Genomic DNA, 14,603 nt, shown 5'->3' on the forward strand with positions numbered 1-14,603 from the left:
GACGCCTCCTGTACTCTAGGATAGAGCTGCCTAAGGAGCGTAGAGCCCATCCTCTAGGAGTAAGTCTGTCCCTTTCCTTCATCCCAAGAAGTCTGATTAAATCCCCCGCTCTCGATAGCTTTGGGAAGAGCCACCGGCCCTAGGTGGGATGTTCCCAAGGCTGTGGGATGACCCTGGTGCCACTGTCCTCAAAGGGCCTGGGAAGCCAGGACAGCCGGGGGGGGGGGAAAGCTTCCTTAAAATGCAGCCAGTGTTAGTTGTCAGTAATAGCTGGGGCACAAATAGTGGGTTTTTCTGGGTGAAATACAACACCACAAAATGTTCCTGTTTCCAGTGGTTGTTCCTGTGAGTTCTTAGAACACACAATGAGCTTTGCATGGAGCATTTTTAGGGAGAGGTGGGGACAAGGGTGTAAAAGGTTGGTTCAAGGCCAACTCCCAAGCTGTTGTGCTTCACAACCGGTTTCATTTCAGAGCTCAAGGGCTGTAGTTACAGTTTGTGTCACTGTGGCACATCCACGGGGTCACAGACTGTGTGGCCCTGGTGCTTTCAGCTGAGATTTCAAAAATAAGAGCACAAAGAGGCACCACCTCGACCCCCACAGACTTCTCATGTACTTCCTCCACCTTTACTCCACGACAACATCCTTTGTATTTCTGTACTCTATGTGTAGCAAAAGCAATTTTTCTCATTGCTGTGGAATATGGGTTTTTTCCTCTTAATTTTTTCCCCATATATCTCTATCCTGAGCTTAAGGTTGTTTCTAATTCATTTCTCATCATTTACTCATCATGGTTTACATCTCACACTTCCCCAACCAAACCACTGATGAAATTATTTGAAGTCAGACTGTTTTTGCCTGTTGACTCAAATATTTTGGGTAGTTTTGCTGTCAGAAGAAGCTGTCTGAAGGGTGTTTACACAGTCACCAGGCAATTTCAGTTTATTGGAAGGTAGAGCACTTACTTGAAGAACCTTGGGGTGCTGTGTTTGCTCATTCTGGCAGTTACTAATCATCTACAGAAGGCACCACATGAAGAGGCTTTGGGGAAGCTGAGGCACTGCAGCAAGGCTGAAAGTTACAGCCTGAGGAACATCTGGATTTAGTTTCAAATCATTATTTATAAAACCTGGCTTATTGCCACAATATGCATTTTGGCAAATCTTATGCATTTTACATTCAATTTGAGTATTGGATCATTTAAAACCCATCCATTTCATTATCTAAAAACAACCTGAAATAACCATCTTTGTTGTTTTTGTATTAATATTCACATGGCAAAGACTATACTGCGCATGGAAATGCCCCTGGCATGAAAATCAGCCAAGATTTAAAGTAGTAATACTGGGGTAAAACTACTTCAACCAGTTTGTTTCTGGTATGGCATCAAATCATTACAGGTTACAGAAAGTGCTTGTTGGTGTATTCACTCCTGAAGTATCCAATGTATTCCCACTGCTCCTATAGTTCTGCAGGCGAAGGATAAAAAAGGGAATATTTGTTAATGCTTGTTGTAAAAAGTATTTGAAAATATTGACTTCAGTTCAGGTTGAGCTTGAATAATTTGTGTAAATTGATCTTGAATAATCTGTGTTCAGAACTTCCTGCACTGCGTCCATTAGAAAGGTCTCCTGAAATGAGCATTTGGGATTTTCTGAAGTTGTAAAGTAACAAAACATGAAGATTTGTAAATTATATCCCCACTCTTTAAGAACTGTTAACACGAATTCATTTCTCTGTACGCAGCAAAATGCCATTTGCATGGATTGTGCTCTCAGCAATTTGGCTGGTGATGCATTTCACAGCAGGTAAGATAAATTTTTTTCCCTTCAGAAAAATGGTCACTTTAAAAGAAGGACCCAGGCTAAGTAGGGTGGGTTTTTTTCAGCTTCTGTGTGGATTGCTAGTGAACATCTTCCTTATTGGAGAGCAAAGAGTTGCTAATTAGTTATGTAGAGAGGTTATTAAGTTTATTTCAAGGTAGAACTGTTGGTTACATGAGAAAACAGCTCCACAATGAGCTCCACTGAGACTGGCAGAGCTCATGAACAGGGAGAAATGGTGCTCCAGCACTTTCACAGAACCATGGAATGGTTTGGGATGGAAGGGACTTTAAACATCATCCAGTTCTACCCCTGCCATGGGCAGGGACACCTTCCACTATCCCAGGTTGCTCCAAGCCCCGTCCAACCTGGCCTTGGACACTTCCAGGGATGGGGCAGCCACAGCTTCTCTGGGCAACCTGTGCCAGGGCCTCACCACCCCCACAGCCAACAATTCCTTCTCAGTATCCCACCTAAGCCTGCCCTCTGGCAGTGGGAAGCCATTCTCCCTTGTCCTGTCCCTGCAGGCCCTGGTCCAAAGTCCCTTTCCAGTTCTCTTTAGGCTCCCCCTTTAGGTACTGGAAGGGGCTCTAAGGTCTCCCTGGAGCCTTCTCTTCTCCAGGTGAACACCCCCAGATCTCCCAGCCTATCTCCAGAGCAGAGGGGCTCCAGCCCTTGGAGCATCTCCATGGCCCCTCTCGACTTGCTCCAGCAGCTTCACATCCTTCCTGTGCCACCTGCCATAACTTTCCTGACACACAGACATATTCTTAACCCAAAATGAAACAAGAGTTCTGGTAGATTCTCCCTGGGGTCGTGCTGGTTCGTTGGTGACTGATTGTGATCCCGTGGTTGCTGATCCCAGTTAATCAGACTGAGCACAGCAACATCCCACAGGTTACCATGCAGAGGCAGGAATTCTTGGATAAGACATTTGGGGAAACTCTTCCTTGAGCAAAATATGTTGTGGAAGACAAGGGATGGGTTCCTGTGAAACTTTTGTTTTCCGATTCTGTTGCAGAAGCCTGCAGGAAAGGGATCATGACTTCCAGCAAAGCTCCCCATGGCACTGAGGAAATCTGTGACAAAGGGAGAATGACAGCCAACACTGCCAGTGCCATCCAGCCTGGGACCAACGTCACCCTGTCCTGCTACCTGGGAGACTTGCAGACACCTAAGTGCAGGATAGGGATTTTCCTTAACAACTCTGAACAAGTTAAAAATTCTGGCCATTCAGTAAGCAAAACATTTCCAGTCAATACCTATGGCAGACACACCTTTACATGCAAAATGGTTTGTGGAGGAAGGAAAAAACTCATTTGTGGAATCGATATCAAGTGTGGAAGTAAGCAGCATTGATTATTAATTATTCCTGGTTCTCAAACCTTTCCTGTGGCACCTCTGAGCCACACGGTAGAAACTGGCAGTGAGTGCCCTTGTCCAGGACAGGTGTTGTCTTAGAGGACCTCTTTGTATTTAAAATATTCCTGGCTAGAACTGTGCAACTCTGTTATTCCTGAAGGGAGAGATGCTAAATCAAACTGCCCGCTCAGAGCAAATAACATCCTGTCTCCCAAGCATTTCTTAAAATGTCTTGTAACATCTTTAAGGAAGAAATATTGAAAGCCAGGCTGGACAGAGCTCTGAGCAACCTGGGCTGGGTGAAGATGTCCCTGCCCATGGCAGGGGGTTGGACTGAATGCCTTTTAGAGGTCCAACCCAAACCAGTCTGTGATATTAAGACTACATCTGTTTAAAATCTAAGATGCTAAGAAATATCTGTTTAAGATCCTCCAGATGAGCCAGGAAATGTGTCATGTATCCAGATCGGAACAGACAGCCACCCCGTCTGCACCTGGGATAAGGGAAGGCTCACATACCTTGACACCACGTATGTGATACAGTGAGTAATGTGGGGATATAGGTGCTTCAACACCTCTAATTATATCTTGGAGCAGTTCAAACCCCTTTTCTGCTCATGCACCACAGCAGGTTGGCCCCAGTTGGGTTCAGAAGGTAAAGAGGGAATGCCAAGACACCCCTTTGGAATGGGATCTATGTCCCCACACACCCAGGTCTACAGAAGAGCAATAACCAAACATCTTCCTTCTGTTCCAGGCTCTCAAATGGGACACATGACTTGTGCTTTTCAGAAGAAAGTCTGAATAAGACATTTGGCTTGCTGGCTCTGAGAAAGTTGAATTTTGACTCCAATTACACCGTTGTGGTTTCTGCCTCCAATAAGTTGGGAAGTGCTTCTTCACAGCCATTCACCTTCACATTAATAGACATAGGTAAAGCAGGACCTTCCACCTCTCAGTCAGCCCTAGCCCTTTGGGAAGATCGGAGACATTCTGAGCACCTTCTTTTTTAAACCTCTTGGGAAGATCATCCATCCAGCCTAAACTAATAACTCTGTTTTCCATCCAACCCCCATTCCGAGTCGTGTTGTGTTTCTGAGCACCCTCTGCTTCTTTCTGTTTTGCTGCCAGTGAAGCCACATCCTCCTGACTTTTTAGTGGAATTTGACAGTTCTTCTGCGACCAACTGCACTCTTTTTTGGCACAATGAAGCACAAGCACAGCACTGCAGGCTGAGATACCGTCCCCTCACCAGGCACTCCTGGAGCACGGTAATCATCTTTGGGATAAAGGAAGTTACGGACTTGCTGGAGAAGAGAAGGCCTTAGGGAGAGACCTTAGAGCTCCTCCCAGTGCCTAAAGGGGGAGCCTAAAGAGAACTGGAAAGGGACTTTGGACCAGGGCCTGCAGGGACAGGACAAGGGAGAATGGCTTCCCACTGCCAGAGGGCAGGCTTAGGTGGGATATTGGGAAGGAATTGTTGGCTGTGGGGGTGGTGAGGCCCTGGCACAGGTTGCCCAGAGAAGCTGTGGCTGCCCCATCCCTGGAAGTGTCCAAGGCCAGGTTGGACGGGGCTTGGAGCAACCTGGTCTAGTGGAAGGTGTCCCTGCCCATGGCAGGGGGTGGGACTGGGTTTTAAGCTCCCTCTCAACCCAAACCAGTCTGGGATCCTGGGATTCTACAAAGTCTTTGCTCTTATTTTAAGTGGCAAAAGAAACCTATTGCTGGAAGTTGAGTCAAATCACACAAACAGAGATTTTGCTATTGTCACATAATTAAATGAGGGGTTTTTCAGATGAAGCCCTGCGAGCCTGATGATTCATTGCATCATTCTTTGAGTTATTAGAGCCACCTCAAATCGGGGTTTCCCTGTTGTTTTTTAAAGCTTCACACAGACACCTGTGATTCAGCTGCCACCGCCTTCAACCTTTGTCTCCTCGTGAGTTTAATATTACATGTTCTTCATCTCCATTAAAGGTTGAAATCTTCAGCAGTGAACAATACCACCTTCATGGGCTGGAGCCTGACACAGCCTATGAGTTCCAGGTCAGCTGTAAAATTCACCCCGAGCGAGGGCTGTGGAGCGACTGGAAAATGAACGAAGCCCGGACTCCAGAAGCAGGTAACACAAACCAACACTAAACCTGCACTAAACCTGTACCTAACAGTTGCATTCAATGGGTAACTTCAGCTAATGAAGTCAAACTGCTGCTGGTTCGTTTGTGGAAACTCTGTGGATCCAGACCAGGAGCCAAGACAGAAGTAGCTCCTGTAAAAGAATTGCTTTTTTAATGAAGAAAGATGAAGCTGTTTGAGTTTCTTGCAAAACAAGAATTTCAAGAGTTCACTGAGAAGAGCTGAAGGATAAAGGGTTTGGAATAAAATGATCTTTAAGGTCTTTTCCAGGCCAAACGATTCTGTGATTCTCTGATCTCCTACTTGGCTTTGGTTGCTCTTTTTTGTGAATTACTACGAGCCCTCCAGGCTTGGGCCGTTATTACTCACCCCCTTTACCACTGCAAGAGCACCAGTTTCTGTAAGAAGCATTGATTGATGCAGGAGATGTGAACTTTTCCTTCCCTCCCCCACCTTCCTCTCAACAGTTTTCTCCACTTCTTGTTGCACCCTGACGTTTGTGGTCATCACCCCTCTCCCCAGCCCTGCTGCACAATGAGAATGAGAATGTTTTTAGCTGATCAAGGAACACTTTGTGTCACCAGATGAGGTGACTGCAAGGGGAGGTTGCAGACGAGAAGCTCTGGTACATCATGTTTACTCTTTGTTGAAGGAACTGAAATTTTACGTGTGAATTGACTTGTTGCAAATCCAGAATTACACCTTTTCGACGGGATATTCCTTTTCCTGTTCCTTTTAGCGTGACCTGCCACGAAAGCTGCCTTATGCAAGCCCTGTTCATTAGTGAGCATATCTTTTTCTTTCCAGCTAATTCACGTGATTCATGAACTTTCAGATCCAGTCTGGAGGCCAGCAGATGCAATCCCATATCCTACTTTTTCTGCTCCCTTCTGAGGGAGCTCACCCCTTCCTCCCTCACTCACAGCCGGTGAGCTCTGGTTTTATTTCTGCTGTTGCTCCTGCTTCTTGTTTCTGTTCCAGTCACTATTTGCAGCTAATACAGGACAAACTGCTCCAAACATCACTGACATGGAGGGGTTTTGTGTCATTGAATACAGCAAAGAGCAGGCAGCCCTGTCCTTGCTGGGTTCTCCATCAGCTGCCTCCTGCTCTGACTGTTAACAGCAATTAATATTTGAATTTGATGAGTTTATGTTGGTCAGGGACCCTGAGGAACCAAGCTCTGTCACATCAGCTTTCTTGGCACGTGTATCTCTGGTTCTGAATTTTTGGAGCTCATTCACCAGCCAGAACTTAGCTTTTGTGTTATTTTGCGAGGTTTATTCAGAATATCATGAGTTTCCAGTCAGTCTGTGACTAAAAATTGTGGAAAGAATGGGGAATTTAAGGTACCTCCAACAATGTCCTACCCAGCAGTTAAAGACAATTATTGCCTAGAGCCACACAGCAAAATCCTACAGATCCCACAAATCCTATCATCCTGTTGTTCTAGGATTCATTTAGCCAACCCCAAGGACCTTAATAAGCCTCAGGTTTTGCAAAGACAAGAGATAACACTGTCCACTTGATGTGTGCGTTTCCTTGGAAGCCATTCCAGTTATCAAGGGCAGAATAAAGTCATCAGAAGAGCAAAACTCCCTCCCTGGTTTATGACTTGTTTTCCTCACGATCCCCATCCTCAATGAACTGAACTCAAGAGCAAACATGGACTATCACATATTGCATCATTTCAGGGACATTTTAAAACTGAAATTTTCATTTTCTCAGGATTTTTACCCGCTTTACCTACTCATTGTCTTGTTTGTTTGGTTCAAACCACGGTCATTCATGCTGCTCACCTTTTCCTTCCACCCCAGAGCCGACCGGGATCCCCGATGTCTGGTACCGGCAGGAGCAGGACCTGGGCTCTCAGCAGCAGAACATCTCACTCTTTTGGAAGGTAAGTTAAGTGAAACCTAAGCAGAGGCAGCAATAAACAACAAGGTTAGAGGGGAAACCAGTTTATGTGGTTTTGGGAAAGGACTGAACCCTGTGAGAGCACAAGACCAGGGCCAGGGACACGGACCAAGGCTCACCTCCCCTGGGAGGAGATTCAGCAACACTTTTCTACCTACGGTTTCTTAGAATGTCAGGATGATTTGGATTGAACAGGATCTCGGACATCCAACCATCTCGTTCCCACCCCTTGCCATGGACAGGGACATCTTCCACTAGCCCAGGTTGCTCCAAGCCCCATCCAACCTGGCCTTGGACACTTCCAGGGATGGGGCAGCCACAGCTTCTCTGGGCAACCTGTGCCAGGGCCTCACCAGGGCCTCACAGGGAAGGATTTCTTCCCAATATCCCACCTAAGCCTGCCCTCTGGCAGTGGGAAGCCATTCCCCCTTGTCCTGTCCCTGCAGGCCCTGGTCCAAAGTCCCTTTTCAGCTCTCTTTAGGCTCCCCCTTTAGGCACTGGAAGGGGCTCTAGGTTGTCCCTGGAGCCTTCTCTTCTCCAGATGAATAATGGACAACGTTATAGACTTCCTAACTTGTTTTCTAATGAATATCTCCCTCTCCTCATTCTCCATCTTGTTGTTGTTTTCCATGGTTGCCATATGTGGCCAGGACAGGAGCTCAGGGGGGCAGGAGGACACCATGGCTCATGTTCTCCATATGGACTCACCTCGGGTGTCTGCTGCCTTCAGAGCTATTTCAGCTCTGCTTTGCTTACATTAATCACAGAATCATTTAGATGGAAAAGCCCTCTCAGACCACTGAATCCAATTGTCCCTCCACCACTGCCCGGGCCACCACTGACTCATGTCCCTAAAAGAAGAGCGGAGCAGTGAAAAATGGAGGAGGCTGAAAGGGCAATTTTTTATAACAACCCCTTAAAATGACTGAACTCCCCAAAATCTAAGAGCTGGATATAGTTTAGGCAGTGGAAGGGGTCCCGTGGGGTCACTGCTGTGTGGAGGGATGGGGTCGGAGATGTTGTTGTACAGCAGGAAGAGGGGTTTTCTCCACAGGTGTAGAGCCACACAAACAAGGGTTTCTAATACTAAAGCTGCAGATCTGAAGCTGGACAAAGAGTGAAGAAAGCTGGGGTATCTTCCCCCCACACCAACAAGCACCAGGCTAAAAGCGAAAGCAGAAACTCTCATGTGATTCTGTAACCCCAGACGTTGTGGCTTTAACTTGAAGGCCTTTATCTTGCAGCACTTTCTTTATCAGAACTGACTTCCTGCAGCACCATTCATAAAACAGGACAATGAACTGCTTCTATAGTTTTCACAAAAGCTACAAAGCAAAAGGCTGAAAGTACAACATCCTACCAAGAAATGTGCTCCTATTTTCAGACAAACACCCAAAAAAGGGCTGCAAATTTAATTTCAGCAGTTCCTCAGAGTGGTTCCAGTGCTGTGGCTGTCCTGAACCACTGCCAAAGCACCTGCAACACTACCTATTCCTATTTTTGAAAGTGCTTTGTTTTGTTATGACAAAAATCAGCCAAACAAATGAATTCACATTATAGAAACATCAGGAAACTGTGAAACTGAGAGTACAACTGCAGATACCCAGAGGGGAGGAAAAACCAGTGTGAGGTGTTAATGGGATAGCACAGACTGTCAGAGATGTGTTATAAGTGTTTCAATTTAAATAGTTTTTTATCATATCCATATTTTTCCCCTAAATAAAAAATGGCTCGTTCTAAAAAACTCAGGTGCAGTTAATACTCTTCTTTTCAACCCTTGGGAAAAACTTGGCTTGAATTCAGCCTCAGGTCAGGAGAGAGATGAGTGTTTCACTGTCTCCAGCTCTGCTGCTGCTGGGAAAATCAGCAGCTCGCAGGAAAAGTGCTTCACTAAACTGGAATTAAACGGGAAAAATTAATCATGGAATGGTTTGGGTTGAGAGGAAGCTTAAAGATCACCCAGTCCCACCCCTGCCATGGGCAGGGACACCTTCCACTAGACCAGATTGCTTCAAGCCTCGTCCACCTGGCCTTGAACACTTCCAGGGATGGGGCAGCCACAGCTTCTCTGGGAATTCAATCCCAGCCCCTCACCACCCTCACTGGGAAGAATTCCTTCTGATAATCCCATCTATCCCTGCCCTCTGGCAGTGGGAAGCCATTCCCCCTTGTCCTGTCCCTCCAGGCTATTATCCAAAGCCCCTCTCCAGCTTTCCCAGCTGACAGCACTTTTTCCAGAAGATGACAGTAACAAATGCACTTTCCTCACAGGCTCTGAGCAAGTCAGAGGCAGGAGGAAGAATCCTGGGGTACAGAGTGACCTTTGAAGCCCTGGACCATCAGAACCCCCCCACAGAATCCCACCAAACCACTCACACCAGCTACTCCAAAGTCACACCAAGGGTGGACTACAGGATCACAGTCACTGCTCAGAACTCTCGGGGCAGGTCCCCCCCTGCATCCATCCTGACCAACCTGGGTATCCAGGGTAAGGCTTCTGCTGAGTCTGGATCACTGGGAAAAACACCAGTGCTCTGTGTTGTGCCACACACTGTGGATCTGTTCTGGTCGCACCATCTCATGCCCATCAAGGTCCACCTCAACGGATCTTTGGGCATCTACAGATCCAGTTTTCCCTGAGGTCTCCCTGGAGCCTTCTCTTATCCAGGCAAACACTCCCAGCTCTCCCAGCCTGGCTCCAGAGCAGAGGAGCTCCAGCACTAAGAGCATCTCTGTGGCCTCCTCTGGACTTGCTCCAGCAGCTCCACATCCTGCCTTATGGCTCCAACATAGCAGTGGGATTTGGGGATGTGCTGTGACATCATCTTCTCAGGGTTTGGGGATGGCACAACCAAGCAGTACTATGGGTGTTCAATCCAATCTGCTAAATCACGAGACAAGAAAAGAATGTGACTGTTCCTATCAGCATAAACTTACTCTCCCATAATTATCTTTTCTTTCAATTATAGTTTATTTTTATGCTCCACATGCTGCCAGACTGGATAAGACACAATAAAACACATATTTCAAACTTAATGGCTCCACTTGAGGTTACAGCAAGCTTGTGCTGACAGTGTCTTTTTGTTTGGTGTTTTAAGATCTGCCACCTCCTCAGCAAGTCTCTGCCATGGCCATGGGGAACAGCAGCATCCTGGTCAGCTGGAAACCACCCCTCAGATCTGCTGTGCCCGTCGGTGGGTACGTGGTGGAGTGGGCAGAGACAGGGAGGAACCCACACCTGGAGCCCCATCACACCTGGGCAAAGCTTCCCGTGTCCAACCTGTCCACAGTGATAGCAGGTAAATATACCCCAAGGTTGGATACAACCAAAGTACCAGTTTATTTTTGAAATATTTTAAGGAACAAGTCAGATTGGAATTTTGCCCCCAAGACCAGGTTGGACAGGGCTTGGAGCAACCTGTTCTAGTGGAAGGTGTCCCTGCCCGTGGCGGGGGGTGGAATGACATGAGCTTTAAGGTCCCTTCCAAACCAAAGAGTCTGTGATTCTATCATTATTACTAATTCAGCATAAGAAATTATGGCATTTAAAGCTTTTTGTATAGGAGAGAAAACAACTGGTGGCTGCCCTGGGCTGAGCTCTGCAACTGCTCTCAGCTGAACTTTGTATCTGAAAGTAAAATGTCTCTGAAAAACCAATCTCTCCAATATGAAACAAGCCAGATAGAGGTACCAGAGATCAAAGGCCTAAGAAAATGCTATTTCCTTTCTACTAATTTTGGTTACTAACCCCAAGCAGCACGACGTGTCAGTGCTCTGCACAGTGATAGCCATGAAGTTACAACAGGGGTGATTGTGAGAACCCTCGTTAGTCTTCCCTATCCTCTGTCCTGGTGCTGTGTCTCTATCCTCTCATATCCCTGCTCCAAATAAGCTGGAAAAAGCAGCATATTCCATAGAAACCCAGACTGGTTTGGGTTGCAAGGAACCTTAAAGCCCATCTCATTCCACCCTCCGCCATGGGCAGGGACACCTTCCACTAGACCAGGTTGCTCCAAGCCCTGTCCAACCTGGCCTTGGACACTTCCAGGGATGGGGCAGCCACAGCTTCTCTGGGCAACGTGTGCCAGGGCCTCATCACCTTCACAGGAGAGAGATTCTCCCTAATCTCCAGTCTAATCCTTCCCTCTGGTAGTGAGAAGCCACTAATTTTCAGTTTAATGCCCAGTAAGGCTCTGCCTAGATCACAGAGAATGTTTCTTTCCCTTCTTAATGAAAGACCTATAAATAATCAGAGGATCCACCTCAGATCTAAGCAGCTGATGCAGACACTTGGGCCAGGAGTGCAAATACTTTAAAAAGTAACTATCCACTTTTAATTCCTTTATCTAGAGCACATCAAAGATAACATGTGCTACCAGATCCGTGTGTTTGCTCTCTACCAGGACAGAGCTGGACAGGCAGTGTCAGTCAGAGGATACTCCACAGCACAAGGTAAATCACAGTAATGATCTTCCAGATGTTTTCAAGCTCCTTAAGCTCAGCTTTCAAAGCCAGTCCTATGTCTTGCAGCCCCATCAGCTGGGCCCCAGATGTTCACAATCCCTTCGGCCACCGGCGTCTTGGTGTCATGGGAGGAAATCCCTGTTCCCCAGCAGAGGGGCTGCATCACAGGGTACCACGTGTACCTGCAGAGGACGGACAGCCAGGGAGACCCTCAGGTCTATGGTGGGTGTCTGGGAGCTGGAAATGCTTCTCCTGCTCCCATTTAATTACTGAAGGTTTCTAGTGAGATCATTCCAAGCTCCTCTGGGTGTGGAACTATCAGATTTCTTCCTGTTTCTTCTTCTTCCTCTTCCTCCTCTTATTATTCCTCTTCCTCATCCTCACCTTATTCCTCCTCTTCCTCCTCTTGTTCATCTTCCTCATTTTAGTTATCTTCTTCCTCTTCTTTTTCGTCCTCTTTTTCTTCTTCTGCTTCTTTTTCCTCTTCTTCCTCCATTTCTTGCTCTTCTTCTTCCTCCACCTCTTCTTCTTGCTCTTTCCTCTTCTTCTTCATCCTCCTCCTCCTCCTCTTCTTCTTCTTCCTCGTTTTTCCTTGACTTCATTCAGAACTTCATTCCAGCTGAACACAGTAAAACCCTGGTGCAGGTGCTTCATGTCCTTTTCCCCCTTTTCCCCGCAGCCATTCCCAATGGGACGGCCCCGGGGTCCCTGTACATCCCGGACCTGCAGCCAGGGGAGCTCTACGACCTGTGGGTGACAGGGTCCACTGTGGCCGGGGAGGGGCCGCCGGGCAACAGCGACCGGCTCCGCCTGGAAAGTAATGACACTGTGCCGGGGTGGGGCCAGGAGGGTCCTGGTAATGCTTTTCTTGCTCCTCTTTAATTACCAAAGATCTCCAGGAGACCTCTTTATATTCTTCAAATGCTGAATATTTCTAATTTCAGCTAATTTTAAGATGTAGCATCTCTTTCTTTGCCTTCAAGCTCCCAGTTCTGTGCCAAGATATTTTCTGGAGTCGAAGGGCAGTAGGGTGGTTTATTCACAGAATCACAGAACAGTCTGGGTTGGGAGGGACCTTAAAGTCCATTCCTTGCCACCCCCTGCCATGGGCAGAGACACCTTCCAGGTTGCTCCAAGCCCCCTCTAACCTAGCCTTGGACACTTGCAGGGATGGGGAAATCCCTCTCCACATTGTGGGAGCAGGGCTGCTCTGGAGGCAGACTTCTCCCATAGACTGGGGGACAAATCCAGTGCAGTGACCAGGAAAGGAAATTAAAGAAAACAGGGCACCTTAAAAGAAAAAGGCTTGCTGTTATAAAATCTGGATTTGGGACAATTACATTTTAAGCAGACAGTGCAAGGGCACTAAAGAAAAAAAACCATGCTGGTATGTTTTGTGAGTGCAAACACCAGTCAGGCCATGACTTCTTGTTAACCAAGTTGAACTAGTGTATTTAAATTTTTTAATTCTTTTTGATGAAGCTGAATGAAGGGTGCTCTGTATTTCAGGTGCCAGGGGCTGGGTGACTCCGGTGCTCACCTGCAGCTTCTTCATCTTCTCAGCCTGTGCTTGTTTTGTGCCTCCAGCAAGAAAAGTGTGAGTGGATCCATTTGTTATGTTACAATAAAACTGGAATAGTTATTAGAAGGGATTAAATCCCAGACTGGTTTGGGTTGGAAGGGATCTTAAAGCTCATCTTGTTCCATCCCCTGCCATAGGCAGGGACAACTTCTACTCAACCAGGTTGCTCCAAGCCCATCTAACCTGGCCTTGGACACCTCCTGGGATGGGGCAGCCACAGCTCCTCTGGGCAACCTGTGCCAGTGCATTGTAATCATCTTCTTCCTAATAACAAATCTAAATTGATCCTCTTTTAATTTAATACCATTCTCATTCGTCCTATGGGATGGTCATGTCCTCTCAGGACACCTGGGAAACAGTGAGGGTTGTTTGGAATGCAGGTTTCAGAGCACATGAATTATAATAAAAACACCCGCTGAGGTTAAAATATGGCAGTAGTTCACAGATATTGTGAATTTTTAACCCAGATCTTAAGGTCTGCTTCCATCAAAACCAAACCGAAGGGGTACAAGCCTTGAGAATTAACCCCACCCAGTTGGGGGCAGATCCATGATCACACCAAGCTCCTGGGTTAATCCCACCCCAAGGAGCACATGGGTGCTGCAGGTATCCCTGTTCATCCCTTTAATTGCATTTCTCCCCCCTGCAGGTTCCACTCGCTCCTCTCCGTGCTCCTGCCACAGTGGCAGAACAAAGCCATTCCCGACCCAGCTAACGCCACGTGGGCCAAGAGCTTCATGGCTACCAAGGTAAATTACAGGGGTTTTGCATTCTAATCCCACAACCTTCAAAAAAACCAGCGACTGGAGCCATGCAAGCCAGTAATCTCCTCAAGCAGCAAATCCAGAAATCTCTGGCAGAGGATAATCCCCATGCTCGTGCTAGACCAGAGGAAGTGCTGAGCAAATCAGATGCAAGAAGAATGCAGAGATCTTTGTTTTTAGCAGGATGAGCTGCTGTGGGGAGGGATGTCTCAGGATATTCACCACAGAATTAATTCCATGTCCCTCCACAGGCAGAGCTGAGCTCATCCTCTATCCTGTTCCCGCCCAGCACCGTCGGCTTTGAAGAGCCTGAACCAACCCCCGTGGAGGAAGCTTTCATGCAGCCTGATCCCCCGGCCCCTGGGGACAAACTGCTGGTGGGCAGCGCTGGCAGCAGGAGGCATGGGGACTGGGCACAGGAGAGCTCAAGTTCGGAACCGGGGGAGGAGCAGCAGCTCCCTGAGCTGTACCAGAGGCTGGTGGTGGAAGCGATGGAGCACCTGCAGCCTGTGCCCGAGTACATCACCAACCCCGGCCCCACTGACCTGCCCCCAC

At 47.3% G+C, this 14,603-nt stretch overlaps 1 protein-coding gene across 1 annotated transcript; it reads left to right on the top strand.

Annotated features, from left to right (window-relative positions):
• The first annotated feature begins 1,749 nt into the window (after positions 1–1,749).
• Positions 1,750–14,592, top strand: IL12RB2 (interleukin 12 receptor subunit beta 2). Its single transcript, XM_032696691.1, has 16 exons — positions 1,750–1,809; positions 2,846–3,169; positions 3,613–3,727; positions 3,943–4,118; positions 4,317–4,456; positions 5,163–5,307; positions 7,139–7,221; positions 9,510–9,726; positions 10,337–10,537; positions 11,589–11,690; positions 11,769–11,924; positions 12,382–12,519; positions 13,212–13,299; positions 13,934–14,033; positions 14,300–14,477; positions 14,567–14,592. The coding sequence occupies exons 1-16, from the start codon at positions 1,752–1,754 to the stop codon at positions 14,590–14,592; spliced, it is 2,247 nt and encodes a 748-aa protein (XP_032552582.1). The 5' UTR covers positions 1,750–1,751.
• The last annotated feature ends 11 nt before the right edge of the window (positions 14,593–14,603 follow it).

This window comes from Chiroxiphia lanceolata, chromosome 9 (genome assembly GCF_009829145.1).
Source record: "Chiroxiphia lanceolata isolate bChiLan1 chromosome 9, bChiLan1.pri, whole genome shotgun sequence".
NCBI lineage: Eukaryota > Metazoa > Chordata > Aves > Passeriformes > Pipridae > Chiroxiphia > Chiroxiphia lanceolata.

What these genes read in the sequence shown, in the direction of transcription:
- IL12RB2 (XM_032696691.1), top strand. Translation starts at nt 1,752, where the DNA reads ATGCCATTTGCATGGATTGTGCTCTCAGCAATTTGGCTGGTGATGCAT. An exon ending in CTTCACATTAATAGACATAG is followed by an intron (nt 4,119 to 4,316) that starts GTAAAGCAGGAC and finishes TTTTGCTGCCAG; the next exon opens with TGAAGCCACATCCTCCTGAC. An exon ending in CTGGGCACAGGAGAGCTCAA is followed by an intron (nt 14,478 to 14,566) that starts GTTCGGAACCGG and finishes CCTGTGCCCGAG; the next exon opens with TACATCACCAACCCCGGCCC.